At 40.4% G+C, this 23,551-nt stretch overlaps 1 protein-coding gene and 1 long non-coding RNA gene across 3 annotated transcripts; one reads left to right on the forward strand and one right to left on the reverse strand.

The window, feature by feature from the left end:
- The first annotated feature begins 697 nt into the window (after nucleotides 1-697).
- Nucleotides 698-15,092, forward strand: LOC5515449 (hemicentin-1). The gene is made up of 11 exons (XM_032385118.2): nucleotides 698-926; nucleotides 4,686-4,952; nucleotides 5,489-5,761; nucleotides 6,130-6,414; nucleotides 8,092-8,228; nucleotides 8,457-8,607; nucleotides 9,017-9,283; nucleotides 9,772-10,047; nucleotides 12,515-12,691; nucleotides 13,288-13,413; nucleotides 14,044-15,092. Exons 1-11 carry the CDS (start codon nucleotides 869-871, stop codon nucleotides 14,163-14,165), a joined length of 2,139 nt encoding a protein of 712 aa, XP_032241009.1. The 5' UTR covers nucleotides 698-868; the 3' UTR covers nucleotides 14,166-15,092.
- A 646-nt stretch (nucleotides 15,093-15,738) lies between these two features.
- Nucleotides 15,739-22,935, reverse strand: LOC116619852. 2 transcript variants are annotated; one of them, XR_007313760.1, is made up of 5 exons: nucleotides 21,343-22,935; nucleotides 20,774-20,835; nucleotides 20,319-20,369; nucleotides 17,235-17,389; nucleotides 15,739-16,590 (listed from the first exon to the last, which is right to left on the reverse strand). It is a non-coding gene; the product is annotated as an uncharacterized LOC116619852 (long non-coding RNA). The 2 variants fall into 2 exon arrangements; XR_007313761.1 differs by lacking the exons at nucleotides 15,739-16,590; nucleotides 17,235-17,389 and adding an exon at nucleotides 18,783-18,901.
- Nucleotides 22,936-23,551: the final 616 nt, after the last annotated feature.

The raw sequence follows: 23,551 nt of genomic DNA on the forward strand, positions 1-23,551 counted from the left end.
CGTAATAAGCTTCACTTTCTGAATATAATAAATATTGAAACTAATCGTTGTAGAAAAGCGACAACAGGATCCGGACCGCTCAACAGCCAACCATTCCACCGGAAGTGGTTGTTGGCATATAATAAAGTCATGTAACAGCGTAAGGTGATGTCAATTCCTGGCTTTAAAAAATCCACAGCGTGAGAAGAAATACTGGCTATGCTGCTACTAAGACTTTTCACTCAACGTCACGAGAAGTGTGAAGTGACGTCAAATTCACGCCATTGTAGATTTATAATGGATTGTGCGAGATTCCTCTTTCAGCGCTTCAAGAAAACGATAGTGTTGGAAATATAAAACCGAGTGACATTTTAAATTGAAGCAAGTGTTATTTTTCTTCAACGTCCGATTATGAAAAGGGATTCCACTAATCTTTTTAGTTAAACATTAACAAGTATCCATAAGTAAAGTATTTGAGTATTCGCTTTTGTTGAGTGATGCTGTCACTTCTGACATGACGACGTAACGCACGCAAATTATTAGTCACGGTTCACAATTAAAAATATTCCCATCTATATATTACAGAATACTTTTCGATTCGAAAGTGACTTGCAAATAAAGAATAATAAGATAGTAGCACTGAAGTCTCCCCCAGTAAAATATTTGATAAGACTGGAATTTTACAATACTCAGGAAATGATCAATGTTTTCACGAGGCATCGTAAGCCCTGCCCTATAAATGAAACTTGAGCCCTATGCGTGGCGTTGGCTTTCACTGAAAGCTTCTATCGGGACCGTGTAACAGAGGAACACAAAGCTCTCAATTCTGCTGCTTTTACGGAAAATTGATTAGAGTTGTTGGTTAGACTTTGTGTGAGGCGCTTGTAAAATGTCGGGGCACCTTCGCTTGGTTGGAATTCTGCTGTGCGGAGTATTTGCTCTTTCAAGTAAGTAGTTCGTTTTGTGTCAAAATACCGCATTCTATGCCCTCATTCTCCCAACAAGATCTTCAAACGAAACCACAGCAAAATGCTCTAGGCATGCGGCCGTAATTTGCTGTCCAAACTTCGCTGTTTGTCTCGTTTCAAATGTCCTGAATGCAATCACTTTCGAACTGCTCGAATGCTAGTTCCGTAGAATTCCATTCTGCTTATTTATTAAGTTGTCGAGTTTGAATTAATAAGTGTGCACACGCTAAAATTCGCGTTTAACTGTTTTTGAACGATTTATAGGTGCTTTTAAAATGTTTAAAACTCAGGTCTCAGACTTCAGAATCGAGAACGTTTAGAATCGGAGAGTATGTTTATAGTTAGCGTGCGTGCGCCCGTAATGGCACAACAGCGACATGAGATATTTATCATCTTTGAAAGTGTACAAATCTTTTGCGTTTTTCGCACCGATTTTATTCCCTTGCTTTAATGGCTCACACGATTTACGAGGAAAAACATTCGCGGTCTGCGGAAATAATAGTAGACCGCGCGTGAAATTCCCTTGGGTACTGCTGGTTTGGGCGGGAAGAAATGAAGTGCGACTTGGTCTAGAGCATGGAAAATTCCTACTGAAACTGCGAGCTACAAGCTATAAAAGTCTACCTCTTTCAACTGTTATAGATATACTGGGTATAATTTTATTTATTGCTCTAGGAAAAGTATCTTAAGCAACCCTGTTGTTTTTATTATCCTCTAGTCTTCATCCTTTGCGTTCTCCTACGTCTTAAATTTCCTACTAATGTCTATGTGTATTTTATCTATAAAACGACTGACATTTTTGAAGTTCTAAGCCTAAACTTATCGTGAATTCACAAGGCCTTTTGACCCTATCGTTGGAGTATACTTTCGCAGTAGTCTTTGAGGTTATTATGATTTCGATAAACGTTGTTCGGGGTTGGATATCTTGCGTTCTTTGCTTTGTTTTGAGGTGTTACTTATAAGTGATAAGCTATACATGCCAACTTTCTTTGACTTTTTGTTTGGTTAGTCGTTAGTTTAAATAACATCTCTTGTGCAGGGCACATTTACAATTTCCGAATTCTATTATGAACAAGGACAGGTGATTTTATGGCGTTTTTGTTTGCATCTTAACCCTGTTTATTAGATCTGCCTAGAAGTTACCAATTGCTTACAGGTATAACTGTTCACTTTATTTCTAAGTGTTTTAGAATGTATTTCTGGAAGCCATTATAGTGCAGACACAGCGCTCCATCAATTTGCGCTTGACCCTAGCAATATAATGGCCTTTGATGTTACCAATGAAAACTTTTAGCATACATATTTTCTTAAGTAAATGCTTTGATGAAAGGGACTATAAAGGATAGCTTTGCAACCAGGAGTCTCAAATAACATTCCGACCTCGTTTGTTCATTTGTTTTCTAAATATGACTAGTGTTTCATCTTAACTGTTATGCAATAAGTTTCCTTTTTTGATAAAACTTTTATTTCTCAGTTGCGTACTCGTGAAACGATATGAGATCATGCAAAAACGTGTTAAGATCGCTCAGCGTTCCAATCTCTCTGCCGCAAAAAAAAAACACACTGGAGTGTGGAGAACGACCGCTAAGAATGCTGGTTCTCATTGTGTTATTGAGTAGCTATATTTTCGTGTGGGGTTTTTGTATTCGATCGATTTCTAGTGTACTGCTTATATTTCCACGTATCTTCCATCCTGTGTTCCCTCGGGCACCGTTCAGCTGGTATCTTACCTTACATTTGAAAGACGTTTATTTCCTGGAAAATACCATGGACGCTTCGTCTGCCCTGTTACACGCCATACTCAAGTAGCAGCGGCTGGTAAAGAGGGGTATGGATCACGTATCACGGACCGGGCAAAATGGCTTTTTCACGTTTAAGGGACCGAAAAATGGCCTTTTAACTCGTCAAATCACGTTTCACTGACGTCGAAATAGACGATTTCACGGTTCTCGTAGGGTGAAAAATGGCCAAATCTCGTTTCATGTAAAAACCCTTTACCACCCTGAAGTAGGAACATAGTGAGACACACCCTGAAGTAGGAACATAATGAGACAGGGGCGTGCCCGCCCCCCCCCCCCCCTTTTTCAGATATTTGGCTTAAGAAATTACAAGAAATATAAGGAAATTCACGGAAAGAACAATGAATCCGTCCCTCTTTCAGGGAACCCTTGCTCTCCCCCCCCCCCCCCCCCCCCCCTCTTTTGGACTCCAGGACCCACCCCTGGAAAACCTCGCGATACAACAATATGGCAAGGGACCGAAAACTTGCAATCAAGAATATCCTTAAATTGAGACTATTTACCATATTTTTTATTGTTGGATGGGACCAGAAATGGATATCATTATACCGAGAATATCGTTTTATATCGAATATCACCATATCGAGGTTCTACTTTAATAGCGGAAATTGCAACAGTTTACTCCCGGTCGATAACTTGGTTTCTTGAAGCCATGATTAAACGCGAAAAAAAATTGCAAAATTGTAAAAGCAGTCCGTCTATTGGAAGTTTTTTTCGAGGATGTGACTGATAATTTAAAGCGGATGGCCTGTGAAATAGCGCAAATTCTAATAAGTTTATTTTGAAACTGGTACGGAAGTAAACTGGTACGATTGCAGCTTTAATAGAAATAAAGGGGATCTCCTTTGATCACTTCATCAGGGGCGTGACATTTTTAACATTAAAGAAAAACAACAAAGATAACAAAAAGTCTATGAAATTCTTCTGTAATTTATGCAGACACCCGGTCAAAATCTTTCGCCGTTTTATAGATTTAGAAGGCGCATATATCGCCACTTCCATCGTGCTGAAATCATCATAAGCTTGACAAGATTTCGGGCAATATTTCTCAAGTTAAAGACACGGTAACGCAAGATTATTGTATAATTTAGCTCTCTAAGACCCCGTTACCACATTTCAAGAAGTTTTTCAAAATTTCAGTGACGTCACTGCTGAATTTATCTTGTAAATATTTTTGCGTTAAAACAGAATTGAATGCGAACCTGAAAATTGCAGTATTAAGAACGACATTTTTCTTGAAAAAATGCCAGTTGCTACATACGGAGAACTTTGCTTGTTCCTATTCCGTCGAAATCGTCGAAATGGTTTTATTGTACCCCGTGGAGCGGCTTGTAAATCTTCCAAGCGGTTATCGATTTCATGACAGAGGTTATCCTTGTATTCACACTCTAAGCACGCTTAGAGTTATCATTTTTCTAACATTATATTTTCTTGTGCCAGGAGAGGGGCATGAGTTGAATATCATTTTTGTAATCTGTATTTAAAAAGACAACTACTTCCCTTGTATTATTTGTTTCTTTAAAAACAGAACTGAGCTGTTTCAATTGCGGGACGAATTAAAACTCACCGTGATTCAAGTCGTTGTTCTTAATGATCTAAAAGAGGCTGGGGCGATTACCCGGGTAACCTGTGAGGTTCTTAAAACGCTAGGGCCTGGGCCTTGTTTCAAGATAGCAGCCTACAAATTAGTAGCTAACACGAATTCTTTCAATTTTTACGTGAAAATTCTCGACGTATACAGTTCTAGGGCGACAAAAAAACGATTGAAGTTGACTTCATTGGTAGGCCTGGTAGCGCGCTCACTGTAAAAAAGAGTTTGTCTCGTCTCATAGAGGAAATCATTCAAAGTCATTTCATTTGAGACTCTAAGAAACATTCACATCCAAACATCACCAACCGCCACATCAAGTAGTGACCCCTTGTCTTATATTCCTTGCAGGCGCGGATGTATCTTTAACATTTAGTCAAAGAGTCATCTCCGCTGGCAAGAACTTGGTTATAAAATGTACGATATCTGGAGAACAGTTCCAGGGGTGGTACCGAGGGGGAAGCAAGATCCCCACCGACTCCTCCCAGACAAAATATGTGTCAAACCCCACATCTGGGGCATACCAGCTTCACCTCAACAATATCGTCGTCGCGGACGGGGGAGAGTATATCTGCCGTGGAAATAGAGGGAGCAAAACTTTCCAGTTATACGTTGATTGTAAGTATATGTTAGAAGGGATATAAGAGATTCACAGTCCTGGGTCTCTGTTGAACTGAACAAATTTCCCTTAAACTAACACCCAACTGAATTTGAGGCCTTATAATATTATAATTACTTTTTTACAACAATTTAATCCGAATGCCCGCGTTGGGACGTAGACCCGTCCTTTTTTTTGGTAAATGACCCTACTTTAAAAATGTATATTAAGTGTTCATTTGTTATTGTTTACATTTGTGATTACAACTCTCTATTTGCAAAAAAAAAAAAAAAAACTTCTCATGATTTATTGGAAGTACAAAAGATATTGAAGATATCATAAATAGTTCAGGTATTTGCTTGTATGGTAGTATATGTGAGTCAATATTACGTGTGAGCTGATTTCTCACTCTTAGCCCGTGGATTATTTTTCGTGATATTTGATAGCACAAATGACTACTTGTTTGTGGAAAGGAGACCAAAGCTCCGTGCTTTGAGCAGAATTTGTACGCTAAGACATGTCACAATTTCTATTTCACATATTAACTCTGTGATAGTTACGACAACTCATGTCGAGTTGATTCAATACCTGCGGATCAGTAACGCTGACATGATCGACATCGATGTGTACGGTTACCCCAAGCCAACGTTCGTGTGGACGAAGAACGGCCAGCCCTGGAACCCCAATGAAGGGCGCTTCTCCACGCAGGACGGTGGCTCTGTCAAGTTTTCTCGAGTAGAGATATCGGACCAAGGGAACTACACCTGCACGATAGCTGTGGACACGCTTGGGCTGAGTTCCGTGAAGAAGATTGAAGTTATTACATTTGGTAAGTTTGTAATCGTGATCTGTATGGTATAAATATGTACACGAATGCTACCCTTGCGCAAATGTGATTCTCTTTTGCGAATGCTTGTTTGCGCATTCTTTTTTGTCTTTAACGTTTCTCTGTGTGTAAATATTTCTCCACGTCATATGTTTCTCTGCGTGAATGTTGCTCTGCGTGATTGTTTCTCTGCGTGAATATTTCTCTACGTGATTGTTTTTCTGCGAATTATTTCTCTGCGTGCATGTTTCTCTGCGCTGCCTCCTGATCCACCTAGCTGCCATGTAGTTAATCTGAATGTTGGGTGCATTATGTTGTTGGTTGTTAAAAGTCTCCCATATTCAGATATGTTTGACTTGTTGCATCCCCAGAGCCCCCGCGCCTTATTGAGCGACCCGCCCCGTTCAATCGCCTCTTGACCGTCGGCTACAACACGACGTTTCACTGCAAGGCCGAAGGCTACCCCAAACCCAAGTATCGCTGGTTAAATCAAATCATGCGTGAGGTGGATTTGTCGAATCCCCGGTTTACCGTGGCCGACGAGTACTTCCACATCACAAACATTCAGCTTAGTGACGTAGGGAACTACACGTGCGTGGCTTATAACATCAGGGACTACTCCGACAGTGCGAGCGCAGAGATCTCCAAGGTCTACGGTAAGCTTTGAATTTACCCTGCCAGTAACAGTGTAGCGCAGAGATCTACAAGGTTTTCGGTAAGGTTTGAATTTACCCTGCCAGTAACAGTGTAGCGCAGAGATCTCCAAGGTCTACGGTAAGCTTTGAATTTACCCTGCCAGTAACAGTGTAGCGCAGAGATGTACAAGGTTTTCGGTAAGGTTTGAATTTACCCTGCAAATAACTAGGCTAGCACAGAGATCTCCAAGGTCTACGGTAAGGTTTGAATTTACCCTGCCAATAACAAGTCTAGCGAAGAAATCTCCAAGTTTTTCAGTAAGGTTTGAATTTACTCCGCTAATAACAGTGCTAGTACAGAGATCTCAGAGGTCTTCAGTAAGGTTTGAATTTACTCTGCTAATAACAGTGCTAGCGCAGAGATCTCTAAGGTCTTCTGTAAGGTTTGAATTTACCCTGCCAATAACAAGGCTAGCACAGAGATGTCCAAGGTCTTTAGTAAGGTTTGAATTTACCCTGCCAATAACAAGGCTAGAGCAGAAATCTCCAAGGTCTTCAGTAAGGTTTGCCAATTTACTCTGCTAATAACAGTGCTAGCGCAGAGATCTCTAAGGTCTTCGGTAAGGTTTGAATTGATCCCTACCAATAACAGTGGTAGCGCAGAGATCTTCAAGGTCAACAGTAAGGCTGCCCCTTCGTCCTCTTATAAATATAGGGAAAAGGAACAAGTACTGTAGATCTCCCAAGGTTTGCTGGTAGGACCTTCATTGATCCTACCCCTCTCAATCATATGGGCAAGCCATTAGGACGAGGTTATTATTTATTAATGGTCACATTAATAAGGGAAGGATCATTATTTAACGGGGGGAGGTCTGCTATGTTTGTGAGGAGGGTTGCGATTTTTTTAGCGTCGTTTTGGAGAAGGGCCTCAAATTAGCTTTTAGTTCTCTGTCTTACTTTTGTTTTGTAACTCGTAACATTGGGCTCACAGTAATTGGTACTTTTGTGTAATGTAATTAATTTATAGTGGACGAAGTTAAATAAATAAATAAATAAATAAATAAATAAATAAATAAATAAATAAATAAATAAATTTAATACGAGGGAGGGCCTTATTTTTTAACAGGTATTTTGATCAATTTCCGAGCCTCCTAAAAGTCTGGAATTTCAAACTAGTATGAAAAGATGTTTAAATAAGATTTCAGTTTGGAAGGAGCAAATAATGCTGTTCTCTATTTAGGTTTAGGTTTAAACAATAAAAAGCATTTCATAAATTAAACTGGCAAAATTTTCTTAGGGGAGCATGCCCCCTTGGTGGTGTTTAAGGCCAGCTCTGTAGCCCCTTTATGGCCATATCTAAGTCAGTGCCTTCCACCCCCACCCCCTCACACAAACACAATAATTTTATATATTTTTTTGTTCTGAGGGGCGCCTTAATTTTTGGTAGCCTTTTTGGGGGAAGGTCACCATTTTTGTGCTTTAGATTGGGGGAGGGTCAAATTTTTTTAACCAGATAAATTAAACTTAGCAGCCCTCCCCCTCCCCCCTCCGTGATAAATAATGACCCTTCCCTAATGTCGTAGCTGACGTGGCCAGAAATGTTGATTTCTGAAGTGATAATTTCCTATAGCCCGCATGTATGATATGTTGCACAGCTTTCCTAGCTCTCTAATTTTTATTTTTTTTTACGTCTTGTAGTTCGCCCCTCCATCAAGCCCATGTATGACGAAGTTGTCGAGATTGACGAACAGGCGTATCTTGACTGTGTGGGGGAGGGGAACCCGTTACCGGAAGTGAGATGGATTAGAGACGGACGTTACGAGCGACGACAACAGGTAAGTCCCATCCTCCCCTCCTCAGGTTTGAGTCCCGATGGAAACCATCCCTCCCTTGCTCAGTTTTAAGCAAATACTGGAAAACTGGAAGGCAAAAAAGTGTGCGTTTGCTTGCTTACAATGGAACCTGCGTTCATGGAATGTAACAATGGTACCCGCGGATTTTCACAGTGTGTCCTGATCTGAGATAGGCTTACACGCATTGCTAAAGCACTTCTGAATTCTTAGATCACCCTGGGCGGACGACGCTCACGGATCTACATCCAGGACGTAAGACTAGAGGACGAGGGGCGGTACACGTGCGAGGCACGTAACAACGCACGTGATCAGGAAGGGCACCCTATCGTCGCCACCGAAGAAATCGGGCTATACATCAAATGTAAGCTTTGAGGAAATCAGGCTATACATCAAAAGTAGGCTATACTGAAATCAGGCTATACATTAAAAGTAAGCTTTTGATAAATAAGGCTATACATCAAAAGTAAGCTTTGAGGAAATCAGGCTATACATCAAAAGAAAGCTTTGAGGAAATCAGGCTATATATCAAAAGTAGGCCATGGGGAAATCAGGCTATACATCAAAAATAGGCTTTGGGGAAATCAGGCTATACATCAAAAGTAGGCTATGAGACAATCAGGCTATACATCAAAAGTAAGCTATAAGGCAATCAGGCTATACATCAAAAGTAAGCTATGAGGAAATCAGGCTATACATCAAAAGGCTAGCCATATACATTAAAAGGTCATAGGTCATTCATGGCCATACTTAATCAAGTTGGTATTTTTCAGCATTACCCCGCTTGAACAAAAAGGGAACACCACTGACCGTGTACTCGTATCTGGGTAACCCTAAGCCAGTGTTTATCAGATGTCGTTTCGATGGCTACCCATTCCCCAACGTCACAATCTGGTTTGACAACAAGCAGATCGCAAACGGCACGGAGTTCGCCATGTTCGATATCATTACCAACGAGCTTGAGGACTTCGGCGACTATCTCTGTTGGTCTTGGAACATCCACGGATCCAAAAACGTCACAGTCAAGCTAACCCACGCTAGTACGTGCCCGCATGTGACGCTCCCTTCGAATAAGTACCCCTGGGGGCCTTTTGAACCTCAACAATTAAAATCCCCACTCTTAAGTCACCCATGCAAATACGTAAAAACTATCTAAAAAGGTTAAACGGGAATACGTAAATTTCCTCCACCCAAAAGTCTCAATTAATTTAAAAATTTCCTTACGGAGGAAGTTGGTTGTAATAACACACAATGATAAATGTTCAGTTTCTTCTTTCGCAATTAGTTAAATTATTTTGAGTTATTTGTGTTTTAGGACACTCTAAGAGATCGGTCAATGAAGCAAATTCTTACGTTTGGTCCAATAGGATTTTCTGTTTTTGCTCATATCACAACATAAAAAACGATCCATTTTGGAACCTTTCGGTCTAACAACAGACCAACAGACCATTTACTAGTATTTAAGAGAACATGTCGTGGTGATTTTATCGTTCGGTTTAACAAGGTTTTCTGTATTTGTTCCAATCAGGAGAACCAAGCAGACCGGTCAATGTCAAGGCTAACGTGACCTGTAGCCGGGTAACGCTAACCTGGGACCCGCCCATTGACGACGGGGGGATGGAGATTATGCAGTACGTGATAGAATACGATGGGAAGATCTTCAACACGGAAGACACCTACCCCAAGTACTACATCACGAACCTGAAGCGAGACACGATGTACGACATCAAGATATGGGCGAGGAATAAGATGGGAAAAGGAAAGAATAACTACGAAACTGTCAGCATAATCACCCAAAAATACTGTAAGTTCTACTTGAGGGATGGTAAACTAGCAGCTCAGAAATACTGTAAGTTCTACTTGTGGGATGGTAAACTAGCAGCTCAGAAATACTGTAAGTGCTACTTGAGGGATGGTAAACTAGCAGCTCAGAAATACTGTAAGTTCTACTTGTGGGATGGTAAACTAGCAGCTCAGAAATACTGTAAGTGCTACTTGTGGGATGGTAAACTAGCAGCTCAGAAATAGTGTAAACCTACTTGTGGGATGTTAAACTAACAGCTCAGAAATACTGTAAATGCTACTTGTGGGATGGTAAACTAGCAGCTCAGAAATACTGTAAGTACTACTTGAGGGATGTTAAACTAACAGCTCAGAAATACTGTAAGTGGTACTTGTGGGATGGTAAACTAGCAGCTCAGAAATACTGTAAGTGCTACTTGAGGGATGGTAAACTAGCAGCTCAGAAATACTGTAAGTTCTACTTGTGTGATAGAAAACTAGCAGCTCAGAGATACTGTAAGTTCTACTTGAGGGATGGTAAACTAGCAGCTCAGAAATACTGTAAGTTCTACTTGAGGGATGTTAAACTAACAGCTCAGAAATACTGTAAGTGATACTTGTGGGATGGTAAACTAGCAGCTCAGAAATACTGTAAGTTCTACTTGAGGGATGGTAAACTAGCAGCTCAGAAATACTGTAAGTTCTACTTGAGGGATGGTAAACTAGCAGCTCAGAAATACTGTAAGTTCTACTTGAGGGATGTTAAACTAACAGTTCAGAAATACTGTAAATACTACTTGAGGGATGGTAAACTAGCAGCTCAGAAATACTGTAAGTGCTACTTGTGGGATGGTAAACTAGCAGCTCAGAAATAGTGTAAACCTACTTGTGGGATGTTAAACTAACAGCTCAGAAATACTGTAAATGCTACTTGTGGGATGGTAAACTAGCAGCTCAGAAATACTGTAAGTACTACTTGAGGGATGTTAAACTAACAGCTCAGAAATACTGTAAGTACTACTTGAGGGATGTTAAACTAACAGCTCAGAAATACTGTAAGTGGTACTTGTGGGATGGTAAACTAGCAGCTCAGAAATACTGTAAGTGCTACTTGAGGGATGGTAAACTAGCAGCTCAGAAATACTGTAAGTTCTACTTGTGTGATAGAAAACTAGCAGCTCAGAGATACTGTAAGTTCTACTTGAGGGATGGTAAACTAGCAGCTCAGAAATACTGTAAGTTCTACTTGAGGGATGTTAAACTAACAGCTCAGAAATACTGTAAGTGATACTTGTGGGATGGTAAACTAGCAGCTCAGAAATACTGTAAGTTCTACTTGAGGGATGGTAAACTAGCAGCTCAGAAATACTGTAAGTTCTACTTGAGGGATGGTAAACTAGCAGCTCAGAAATACTGTAAGTTCTACTTGAGGGATGTTAAACTAACAGTTCAGAAATACTGTAAATACTACTTGAGGGATGGTAAACTAGCAGCTCAGAAATACTGTAAGTGCTACTTGTGGGATGGTAAACTAGCAGCTCAGAAATAGTGTAAACCTACTTGTGGGATGTTAAACTAACAGCTCAGAAATACTGTAAATGCTACTTGTGGGATGGTAAACTAGCAGCTCAGAAATACTGTAAGTACTACTTGAGGGATGTTAAACTAACAGCTCAGAAATACTGTAAGTACTACTTGAGGGATGTTAAACTAACAGCTCAGAAATACTGTAAGTGGTACTTGTGGGATGGTAAACTAGCAGCTCAGAAATACTGTAAGTGCTACTTGAGGGATGGTAAACTAGCAGCTCAGAAATACTGTAAGTTCTACTTGTGTGATAGAAAACTAGCAGCTCAGAGATACTGTAAGTTCTACTTGAGGGATGGTAAACTAGCAGCTCAGAAATACTGTAAGTTCTACTTGAGGGATGTTAAACTAACAGCTCAGAAATACTGTAAGTGGTACTTGTGGGATGGTAAACTAGCAGCTCAGAAATACTGTAAGTTCTACTTGAGGGATGGTAAACTAGCAGCTCAGAAATACTGTAAGTTCTACTTGAGGGATGGTAAACTAGCAGCTCAGAAATACTGTAAGTTCTACTTGAGGGATGTTAAACTAACAGTTCAGAAATACTGTAAATACTACTTGAGGGATGGTAAACTAGCAGCTCAAAAATACTGTAAATCCTACTTGTGTGATGGTAAACTAGCAGCTCAGAAATACTGTAAATGCTACTTGTGGGATGGTAAACTAGCAGCTCAGAAATACTGTAAGTGGTACATGTGGGATGGTAAACTAGCAGCTCAGAAATACTGTAAGTACTACTTAAGGGATGGTAAACTAGCAGCTCAGAAATACTGTAAGTTCTACTTGAGGGATGGTAAACTAGCAGCTCAGAAATACTGTAATTGTAAAACAATACTCGCCCAGACTCAATCTAGGTCGCTCTACAAACCCTTAACCCACCAATCTCACTTCCTTGTTCCCAGGCCCTCCCAGTCGCCCTATTATCTGGTTCCCGTATGAGAAGGTGATTGACGACACCGCGTTCTTCCTCAAGTGGCATGAGCCCGAGTCAAACGGCGGGGACCCGGATGTTCGTTATAAAGTGGTGGTGTCTGAAGATCTGGACGAGGGGCCTTTCGCCATCAAGACAGAGTTCACAGGTAACGCAGTTCTCACAAACTGAAGTATGCACAGGCAACCCAGTTAACCCAGGCAACCCAAAAACATATGTAACCCCAGAACACAGGTAACCCTAGTAAGCAAAAACCTCAAGTAAACAAAGGTAACCCACGTAACCAATAACTCAAGTAATACCCAAGTAACCCGATAATATATGTAACCCGAGAACACAGGTAACCCAAGTAAACAAAAACCTCATGTATGCACAGGCAACTAACGTAACCAATAACTCAAGGACGTAAAGGAATTTCAAGGTAACCCGATAACATCGGTATTCCGAGAACCTAGGTAACCCACGTGTCTGATAACTCAATAATAACCAGGTCCCGATAAAAAAGGTAACCCGAGAACACAGGCAACCCACCTAGCCGATAACTCAAGTAATACCAGTTAACCCGAACTCGAATATTAAACACTGGTAACCCGAGTTTTGTAGTGAAAATTCACTCTTACAATAAACGTTTTGGATTAAGCTTACAATGCCTTAGGGATTCTTAATGGGTTAGGTTCTTATACGCTGGTTTTTGCTATCGTAGTAATGTCACAAGATGCGTTGTTGATGAGTTTTTGTGCACAGCTTTAAGAGAGTACTATGTAGACGAGCTAAAGTTTGGTCAGCGGTACCAGCTTGAAGTGTTTTCCTACAACAAGGCGGGCATGAGTGAGCCTGCGATCGCGTACTACTTTATACCCAACGAAGGAGGTGAGAGTAAGCGCGAGACCTATGCTGGCTGCGGTGTGTATTTGATGATTATGACAGAGACGACGACCGAAACAATTATGATTAAGATGGTAGTGATGCCATCATCAGTGATGATAATGGTGATAGTAGATGATGGTGACGATGATGATGTGGGTAGTACTGGTGATAATATTTCTGATGCTGATATTGATGACGTTGGTAGCGATGTTGATGGTGGTGGTGGTTGTGTTTGGTTGTGTTGGTGATAATGATGATATAGGTGATGACGATTATATAACGATGCGGTGATAATTATGATTATTATGTAAGTGATGATGATGGTGATAATGATGACGATAAATGTGATGACGATGATTATATGATGACAATGATAATTATAATGATTGTTGATAATAATGTCAATCGACGATGATGACAATGGTAAGAATGACGATAATGATGATGATGCTAATAATGATGACAATATATGTGATGACGATGATTATATGATGACAATGATAATTATAATGATTGATGGTAATAATGTCAATCATGATGCCGATGATGAGAATGACGATAATAATGATGATATGATGCTAATAATTGATGATGCCAATAGTGATGATAATAATTATTATTTTTATTTTTTAGTGACCCGCGTCACTGGGACGCCACAGATTGGCCCAACTGCCGGCAAACGAAGTTCCGCTTCTGCAATCACGTCATGCCTCGCGCTTATTACCATCCTCGTTACCATGGCAACACTCACATAACTTGTGACGTCATCAAGCGTTTGCCAATATCTCTAGATTCCAAACGTGTTAGCAATCCTCCTGCATGGTGTTTCCTGTGAATTGGTGTTTGAACACGTATTCTTTGTAAAGATACACCTATTTTTATAATGTGCTCGAATATACCATGGTGTATATCGCGTACAAACCAAGAAATAATGACCTGGGTAACGTAATTAACGTAACGCTGACATGGCTTTTAACTCAACAAAGTTTTAAAGTAACACTCAGTATAATGCATTGATGCAACCTTACACAAGGCAAAGTAGCTAATGGATTATCGAACGTCTGGAAAGTTGTAGCCAAGCAATTCGTATGTGGTGGTGTAAAATCTCACGAAGATTTAAGTCTTGCAAGCGATAGCAATTTAATGTTATGTTGTGATAAGACTTGATTCTGCAGAAGGATCGTGGAGAATTGATGCTATGATGTACTGTTTGCTATATTTGAGCGTCGGTGTTATAGTTTTGCCTTGATATTCAATATATATGTTTACGAACAGAACTTTAAGAGACAGGCCTAATGCAGGTCAACCTACTTTTTGTAAAATAGTTTTTAACACAACATTTAAACATACCTTCCGTCGGTATCATTGATTCATGGTTTTACTTTCTCGGGGCGGTTGGGGAGGTTTTTATTTTTACAAGCATCAGCGGCTTGTACATTCGTCTAATTTAATACTCGCTAATTATTATTTTTATCTTAAACTCATAGTGTTCTTATAAAATTATATCTCAGTAAAATAATAATTTTAATAATGCAAACTCACGAGATTTATAAAAGACAGCAATTGATGTAGAAATTATCGAATTTAGAATAATGGACTGCATGCACTTAATTATATAATTTCGGATTGTGTGATTTAGGATTAATATTATCATATATAGTAATAAAATAATTTTTCACTTATTGAATTTGCTTCATTTTTACGATATTGTGTTTTTTGTAGTGGGTTGAAGGGTAGGGTCAAGTGTTCAACTTACATTTTTCCTTTCATAACAATTTAATTTTTACCATACCGAAACAAATGAGAAATATCTCGCGTTGTAACGAATTCTAAACTTATTTTTATATCGAACTTATTTCTATCTTGAAGTAAATTATGCAAATTTATAATTAATAATATTTATTCTAGTCAGCAGGGATCAGGGATACTTGATTTGTACTTTACCACGTGACCTTGATTTCGCCAATTAGAGCCCTCGTTTGGCTGGAGTCAGCATTGGCTATTTAACAATTATAAAATTTCCATTGAGGTGGATAGTGGCGAAAGCCGAAGGCTCGAGGTAGATATTTTTAAAGCCACTAAACACTTGCAAGTCGGCTGTTACACCCGCCATTTTGCTTGATCTATCCGAGTTTCTCTACCAATCAAATCGATTGCTCTTGCGGGGTTCCCGAGTTTTATAAACTAATTAAAAATATATCTATATAATCTATTGTTTAAGCTTGTTCTAATGGTGGTTTTTGCATTCGCACCTCATAATGATGACAGCAAAACAAATTGTTTCATTGATTTAGTTTTTTTATTATCATTCACAATGAATTTGTTTGTTTTTTCGCAGTTTCCACGATCAGGTCTTAGCCGCTGAAAAAAGTGAGATAAAAATGAATGAACATTTGACAAATTTGTCTACATATCTTCGCAACCAGGATTTTCTCCCATCCCCCTTGATTACGACGTTGTACGCCCCTTTTCACTTCCTAGTAAAACACCGCGTATGAGAAAGCATCTATCTCCATTTGCAGGGCCGTAGAAGGGGGCGGGGCACGTGCCTCCCCCCCCCCCCCCGATATCTTCAACAATTATAAGGGCGTGGCCGTACCCCCAAATATTTTCTTAATGTTTCTGTATTGTGTCCCTCCAATATTTCGAGGTCTGCTACGGCCCTGATTTGCTGGTTTGGGCAATCTATCGTGTATTTTCGATTGAATTGGGTATTTAAGGGCGCCCTGGTGTCCCTTGTCATCATTTTTCTTCTTATATTGGTTTAAAAAAGCATCAGAGGGTATGTTATGGCTGCAAGACAAGCAGCGCCAACAGCAGCCCAGCATTGATTGCGAAGTCTCGCTCGATTAACCACAATCTCCAAACCAATACTCTTCGATGCTGGAGTCTTGGTTAGGTTAAGGTTAGAATTCTTTTTCCATCGTTTTACGGTGCTTAAACCCGACCATAAACGCCCAATACTTAATATTGAAATCTTAATATACTAACCTTATAACATTGGTATATCTGCGGGTCCATTTTCGCGGCAGCTTTTGACGGGTTGATTCAAATGGGTTCCATGCGTGGCAGTAGTATTTCAGGTCAGCGTTATACTCAGTGGGCTTCTTGATAACGAGCCGATGGGTTTACCACCAGCGTCAGTCAGTTCGGTTATTTTAGGAGTGCCCAGGAAGTCATCTAAAAGAAGAAAACATATCACCAATTGTTTAAGTTAGGCGTGCCAAGGAATCCACTTAAAGTATGTGAGCATATCACCAGTTGTGTAACTTGGGCGTGCCCAGGAATTCATCTAAAGTAAGTGAGCATATCACCAGTTGTGTAACTTGGGCGTGCCCAGGAATTTATCTAAGGTAAGTAAGCATATCACCAGTTGTGTAACTTGGGCGTGCCCAGGAATTTATCTAAGGTAAGTGAGCATATCATCAGTTGTGTAACTTGGGCGTGCCCAGGAATTAATCTAAAGAAAGTGAGCATATCATCAGTTGTGTAACTTGGGCGTACCCAGAAATTCATCTAAAGTAAGTGAGCATATCTTCAGTTTATAGTAGGTTAGATCATTTCCTTTGACTCCACAATTCTCACCAACCACAGAAAACCCGAACAGAGCTTCAAGGACTGGTCTGACTCACTACTATGACCTACTCAGCTATATGTTAAAAGTGCGTAGCCAGCACCCCCTTTCCCCCATTTTTTACCTCCATCTATTCCCCCTTCTCTCACCAAAAACTATTTCTTTAAATGAGCATCGCGAATACTTAGACATTTTTTAACAAGAAGGTTTAGAATCCTAAAAAAAAGTCAAATCTTAATAAAACACTTACGTGGTACACCCCCCTCGACTTCCCATTTCACCATGACTTGCGGTTGATCCACATCCTTGACGTAACACTCCAAAGTGGTATTATCATTTAAAATCAGGTTAAAGGGGTCACGAAACGTTCGAACACTGGAGCTAAGCCAGTAGAGGGCGAAAAGGCTGCAAAAATGAGATATTTTAGTTATATACTTATATATATCACTATATACCATGATAGTAATTCATAATCATTGTTGTGTCAACTAAGTGCAGGGCAGTAGCAGGCCTCGAAATATTGTGTGTGGGGGGGGGGGGGGGGGAGACAGCCATGCCCATACTGGTCATTTCCGTAACTAAATTCGACGGGAAGCGTGGCGTACGATTGCGTATAATTCGAGGTCGATCGAATGGTTGACCTAGCGTTATCGAGTGCTCTTTTGAACTTCTACTGTTAGATACGCCTTGTAAGATGTTATTTAGAGTCTACCAGGACCACGTTTCGCATTTATATGAACTTATTTTGGCGATAAAAGGTGCCCCTATGCAAAGGTATGTGCTCTTACAGCGGCCATTGTCTTGCAATTGTTGAAATATGAGCGCTCAGTGGGGGCTGTTTATCGCCTCATCAAAACTCGTGTTTTTAATTGCCACAAAATTTTATTTGATATATTGGAGGTACAATAAGTTCTGTATACCTAGAGTGAAAAGAATTGTGCAATTCCACGTCCCATGGAAGATATAGGCCTCGTTTTCCGGTCTTATTTACGGAGTACGAAAAACATAAAATAATTGAAAAATCTGTTAAAAATTAAGAAAAAATACTAGAACTACTAACGACCTAATCCAAATATGTACAATTATATAATTTCTATTAATCAAGTTTGATTTTTGCTGCCCGGCTTAATTTTGTTTGTTTTTTTTAGACATTTTCTGTTCAAGTCGAAAAATACCGAAAAATCGCTAAATATATTCGAAAAATACATTTTCCCCTCTCAAGCCAAAAATATTTATACGATTCGTTTCAAACTTTCACAGAATACTAAGGTCATCAAGGGCTATCCCCTGGCAAAAGATGGTATTTTTGTTCTGAACAAAAAATTTCTTGGTCTGAGACGGTCACTCTTAAAGGTGATGTAGCATGTATCATTTATTGCATATCCAAGGGGTTATGAGGTAACCGTGTTTTTACCAGAGGGACGACAATAAAAAAAGGCCTAGGTATTCAAAAAGCATTTTTTTTGTTTACGTCATCTCTTACAACAAAGATAAGTCTAGGTGAAAATACAAAGGCGTGTGCGCACAGGTACCCTACGTTGATATATATATACATTGGTTTGTTGGAAAAACACCACGCGACCTTTTTTTCCCCTACAAACCAATGTATATCCCGCTCTACACCTGTGTATTGAGCACTGTTCTATGAACGCCTGCACTCACGCATTATTTGGTATAAGTAAGTAAACGCTTGTCTCCTATAACGACTTACTTGAGGGCATTTCATACTTTTTATGATAAAATAGAAAATAAAAATCCTTATGATCTCTACCTCAATATGCGGCTCACCTTCGCAGCGGTCGCCGTATTTGACATAGTAACCACGTGGGCATTCGCACTTGTATGAGCCGATAGTTTTGCGGCATTTGACCAGCGGTCCGCATCATGGTCCATTTGAAGCAGAGCATTCGTCAATGTCTGGAGGGGAATCGCGCAAATAATTAGTTGTGTTATGAGCTTAGGATCATAGGCTTGGTGCATTCACTCTTGCGATATCGGGGGGAACACAGGATCGATCACAAAACTATTAAGACTTCGCAGGACATGGGATTATGAGCACTGAGGGGAAAATTTAAGAAGATACCACACGGGAATACACGTCACGGTAGACACATCTCCGGGAGACACAACACGACCAATTTTACACCCATCTTACAACCCCCCCCCCCCCCCCCCATCTTACCATCAAACCCATCTTACCATCACCCACATCTTACCATCACCCCCATGTTACCATCACACCCATATTACCATCACACCCATCTCACCATCACACCCATCTCACAATCAAACCCATCTCACCATCACACACATGTTACCATCACCCACATCTTACCATCACCCCCATGTTACCATCACACCCATGTTACCATCACACCCATATTACCATCACACCCATATTACCATCACACCCATCTCACCATTACCCCTATCTTACCATCACACCCATCTTACCATTACACCCATCTTACCATCACACCCATCTTACCATCACACCCATCTCACTATCACACCCATCTCACTATCACACCCATCTCACCATTACACCCATCTCACCATTACACCCATCTTACCATCACACCCATCTTACCATCACACCCATCTCACTATCACACCCATCTCACCATTACACCCATCTCACCATCACATCCATCTTACCATCACACCCATCTTACCATCACACCCATCTTACCATCACACCCATCTCACCATTACACCCATCTCACCATCACATCCATCTTACCATCACACCCATCTTACCATCACACCCATCTTACCATCACACCCATCTCACTATCACACCCATCTCACTATCACACCCATCTTACCATCACACCCACCTCACCATCACACCCACCTCACCATCACACCCATCTTACCATCACACCCATCTTACCATCACACCCATCTTACCATCACACCCATCTTACCATCACACCCATGTTACCATCACACCCATATTACCATCACACCCACCTCACCATCACACCCATCTTACCATCACACCCATCTCACCATCAAACCCATCTCACCATCACACACATGTTACCATCACACCCATCTTACCATCACACCCATCTCACTATCACACCCATCTCACTATCACACCCATCTTACCATCACACCCACCTCACCATCACACCCACCTCACCATCACACCCATCTCACTATCACACCCATCTTACCATCACACCCACCTCACCATCACACCCACCTCACCATCACACCCATCTTACCATCACACCCATCTTACCATCACACCCATCTTACCATCACACCCATCTTACCATCACACCCATATTACTATCACCCCCATACCATCACCCCCAATTACCTTCACATGCTCCAGTACCGTGGTTTCTGCGGAATCCTTTCGGGCAACTCACTAAAAGTAAAAGGAAAAAAGGTGGGATTGGATGCGTTTCCGAGACTAGTACGAATTATCAATGAAATATTAATAATAGTTATTCTTGACACGGACCCATCCCTAACTTGGCTCTTACGTAAATGGACCCATCCTTACTTGGCACTTACGATGCACACGGACCAATCTCAACTTGGCATTTACTATGTACACGGACTCATCCCTAACTTGGCTCTTATGTACACGGACCCATCCTAACTTACTTGTACACGGACCCATCCTAAATTTGCACTTGCTATGTACATGGACCCATCCTAAAATTGCACTTACTATGTACATGGACCCATCATAACATGGCACTTACTATGCACACGGATCCATCCATACTTAACACTTACTATGCAAACGGACACATCATAACTTACTATGTACACGGACCCATCGGTAGACACGTCTCTATTCAGAATGAACGAGCGACGATCAGTATCTAAGTGAGAAGACACATTTGGTTACATAGGCGACAAAGGAGTAAGGCTGGAATTTGTTGAAGGTGGTGAAAACTATAAGCTTTATTTTTGTAGATAATATTGGTTAACCAAGTAGCGGTGAAAAGGGTAGGTCATCCATGTATGGTTCACTATAGTGTCCCATTACCCTAACCAGTACTTTAATGAATGAATGGTGAGGAAGTGGCAATACAACACAATGCAATATTTATTTTATTCCGTTAACATTTCTTTAGAATTAATTTTAATAGTATGTTTTTACAGATTTTTTTTGTTCTAGAAAAAATAAATAAATATGGTCTCTTTTGAAGAAAGATTCTCATGACCTTAATTAACAAAGTTTAGAAGCCTGTTTGGTGGGAAGGGTTGAGCAAAATACCTTTCTGATGAGGGTTAGACGCTTGTTTGGTTAGAACGAATGAGTATAAAGTACCTTTCTGATTAATAGTTAGACGCCTTTTCGGTGAGAAGGGAAAAGAAAAAGATACCTTTCGGATTTTCCAAACTGGATCAGTTGGGAGCCCAACATGTAGAATTTCTACACTTGTCACAGCACCAACATCGCGACCACGAAGAACAAACCGCCGGTTACTAGAATAGAACATACAGTCATAGAAGAAGTTTCGACTTTTTTAATCAGTTGTTTTAACCCAAAAATCGATGAAAAAGAGCACTCGGGTTACATGTTTTTTCCAAGTTTCGTCTTGTACATATATAAGGGGCGGTTAGGGAGGGTCGCTGCACGTTTCACGAGTTTTAAAAATCGGAAATCACGTCTTACGATAAATTGATAAACTGAGGACAATGATCAATATTTACTCGGAAATCACCTTCGATTTTTAAAGAGCATAGATTACGATTTACACTGATCAAATTTCGCCATTCACGAATCACGGCGAAGTTAGCAATCACGGATCACGGTTTTCAATTTGTCCTTTTCACGATTCACGATAAACAAACGTTCACGGATCACGAAAATAAACCTTACCGCACATGTTATAAGTTTTTTCCAGGTTCCGTCTATATACCTTTTAAGGTTTCACCAAGTTCCGTCTATATACCTTGTATGGTTTTTCCAGGTTCCGTCTATATACCTTATAAGGTTTCACCAAGTTCCGTCTATATACCTTGTATGGTTTTTCCAGGTTCCGTCTATATACCTTATAAGGCTACGCACTGGTCACTGTTTACCTGTTAGCAGGGAATCCCCCAAGGGGTTTGAGCGCAAATGCGTGAGTCGTCCCAGTCTCCCCAATAATTCGAATTTCCGCTGACCGCGTAGTGCCAGGACTCGGACGAGGTTGCGATGACGGCAAGGCTATGTGGTTACCATGGCAACAATTTAGATAAAAAACAAATAAAAATGCGCTACTGTAATTATGTTTTATATTTAGTATATATTCTATTTATCGGAAAGCAGACACGCCTGTTTTCAGCCTAATGAACCCAAGAGACCATCATTGACAAGCTCGCGCAATCTATAAATAACTTTAAAGTACGACATCATGGGCCACGGGGATTCGTTCTCTAATTTTACGGTCTCTTGTTCTCTTACATCACGGTCTCTTGTTCTCTTACATCACGGTCTCTTGTTCTCTTACATCACGGTCTCTTGTTCTCTTACATCACGGTCTCTTGTTCTCTTACAACACGGTCTCTTGTTCTCTTACAACACGGTCTCTTGTTCTCTTACATCACGGTCTCTTGTTCTCTTACATCACGGTCTCTTGTTCTCTTACATCACGGTCTCTTGTTCTCTTACATCACGGTCTCTTGTTCTCTTACATCACGGTCTCTTGTTCTCTTACAACACGGTCTCTTGTTCTCTTACAACACGGTCTCTTGTTCTCTTACATCACGGTCTCTTGTTCTCTTACATCACGGTCTCTTGTTCTCTTACATCACGGTCTCTTGTTCTCTTACATCACGGTCTCTTGTTCTCTTACAACACGGTCTCTTGTTCTCTTACAACACGGTCTCTTGTTCTCTTACATCACGGTCTCTTGTTCTCTTACATCACGGTCTCTTGTTCTCTTACATCACGGTCTCTTGTTCTCTTACATCACGGTCTCTTGTTCTCTTACATCATGGTCTCTTGTTCTCTTACATCATGGTCTCTCGTTCTCTTACATCATGGTCTCTTGTTCTCTTACATCATGGTCTCTTGTTCTCTTACATCATGGTCTCTTGTTCTCTTACATCATGGTCTCTTGTTCTCTTACATCATGGTCTCTTGTTCTCTTACATCATGGTCTCTTGTTCTCTTACATCATGGTCTCTTGTTCTCTTACATCATGGTCTCTTGTTCTCTTACATCATGGTCTCTTGTTCTCTTACATCATGGTCTCTTGTTCTTTTACATCATGGTCTCTTGTTCTTTTACATCATGGTCTCTTGTTCTCTTACATCATGGTCTCTTGTTCTCTTACATCATGGTCTCTTTTTCTCTTCATGAACCTTTTTTTTTTGTGAACGCAAAAAAGAGGGAGTCGACTATTTCGATTGGATCAAGAGTTTCCGGACGATCAAGAGAATTCATGCTTTCCGTTAAACATTGACAACAAGGTCTTGCCTCGTTTTAGCAGAGCTAAGGGTCTTTGCTTCGTGGTCTTTGGTTGCGCAATCCTTATAATGTGTTTGCTGTGTATAACAAAAAATGAAGGGTATTCCCTTTGTGGGATCTTAAAAAGAATGAAT

This window comes from Nematostella vectensis, chromosome 9 (genome assembly GCF_932526225.1).
Source record: "Nematostella vectensis chromosome 9, jaNemVect1.1, whole genome shotgun sequence".
NCBI lineage: Eukaryota > Metazoa > Cnidaria > Anthozoa > Actiniaria > Edwardsiidae > Nematostella > Nematostella vectensis.

Excerpts from the sequence above, each read along its gene's own strand:
- LOC5515449 (XM_032385118.2), top strand. The coding sequence starts at position 869 with ATGTCGGGGCACCTTCGCTTGGTTGGAATTCTGCTGTGCGGAGTATTT. Across the intron at positions 8,608-9,016 it reads AATCGGGCTATACATCAAAT|CATTACCCCGCTTGAACAAA; the intron begins GTAAGCTTTGAG and ends GGTATTTTTCAG. Across the intron at positions 10,048-12,514 it reads CATAATCACCCAAAAATACT|GCCCTCCCAGTCGCCCTATT; the intron begins GTAAGTTCTACT and ends CCTTGTTCCCAG.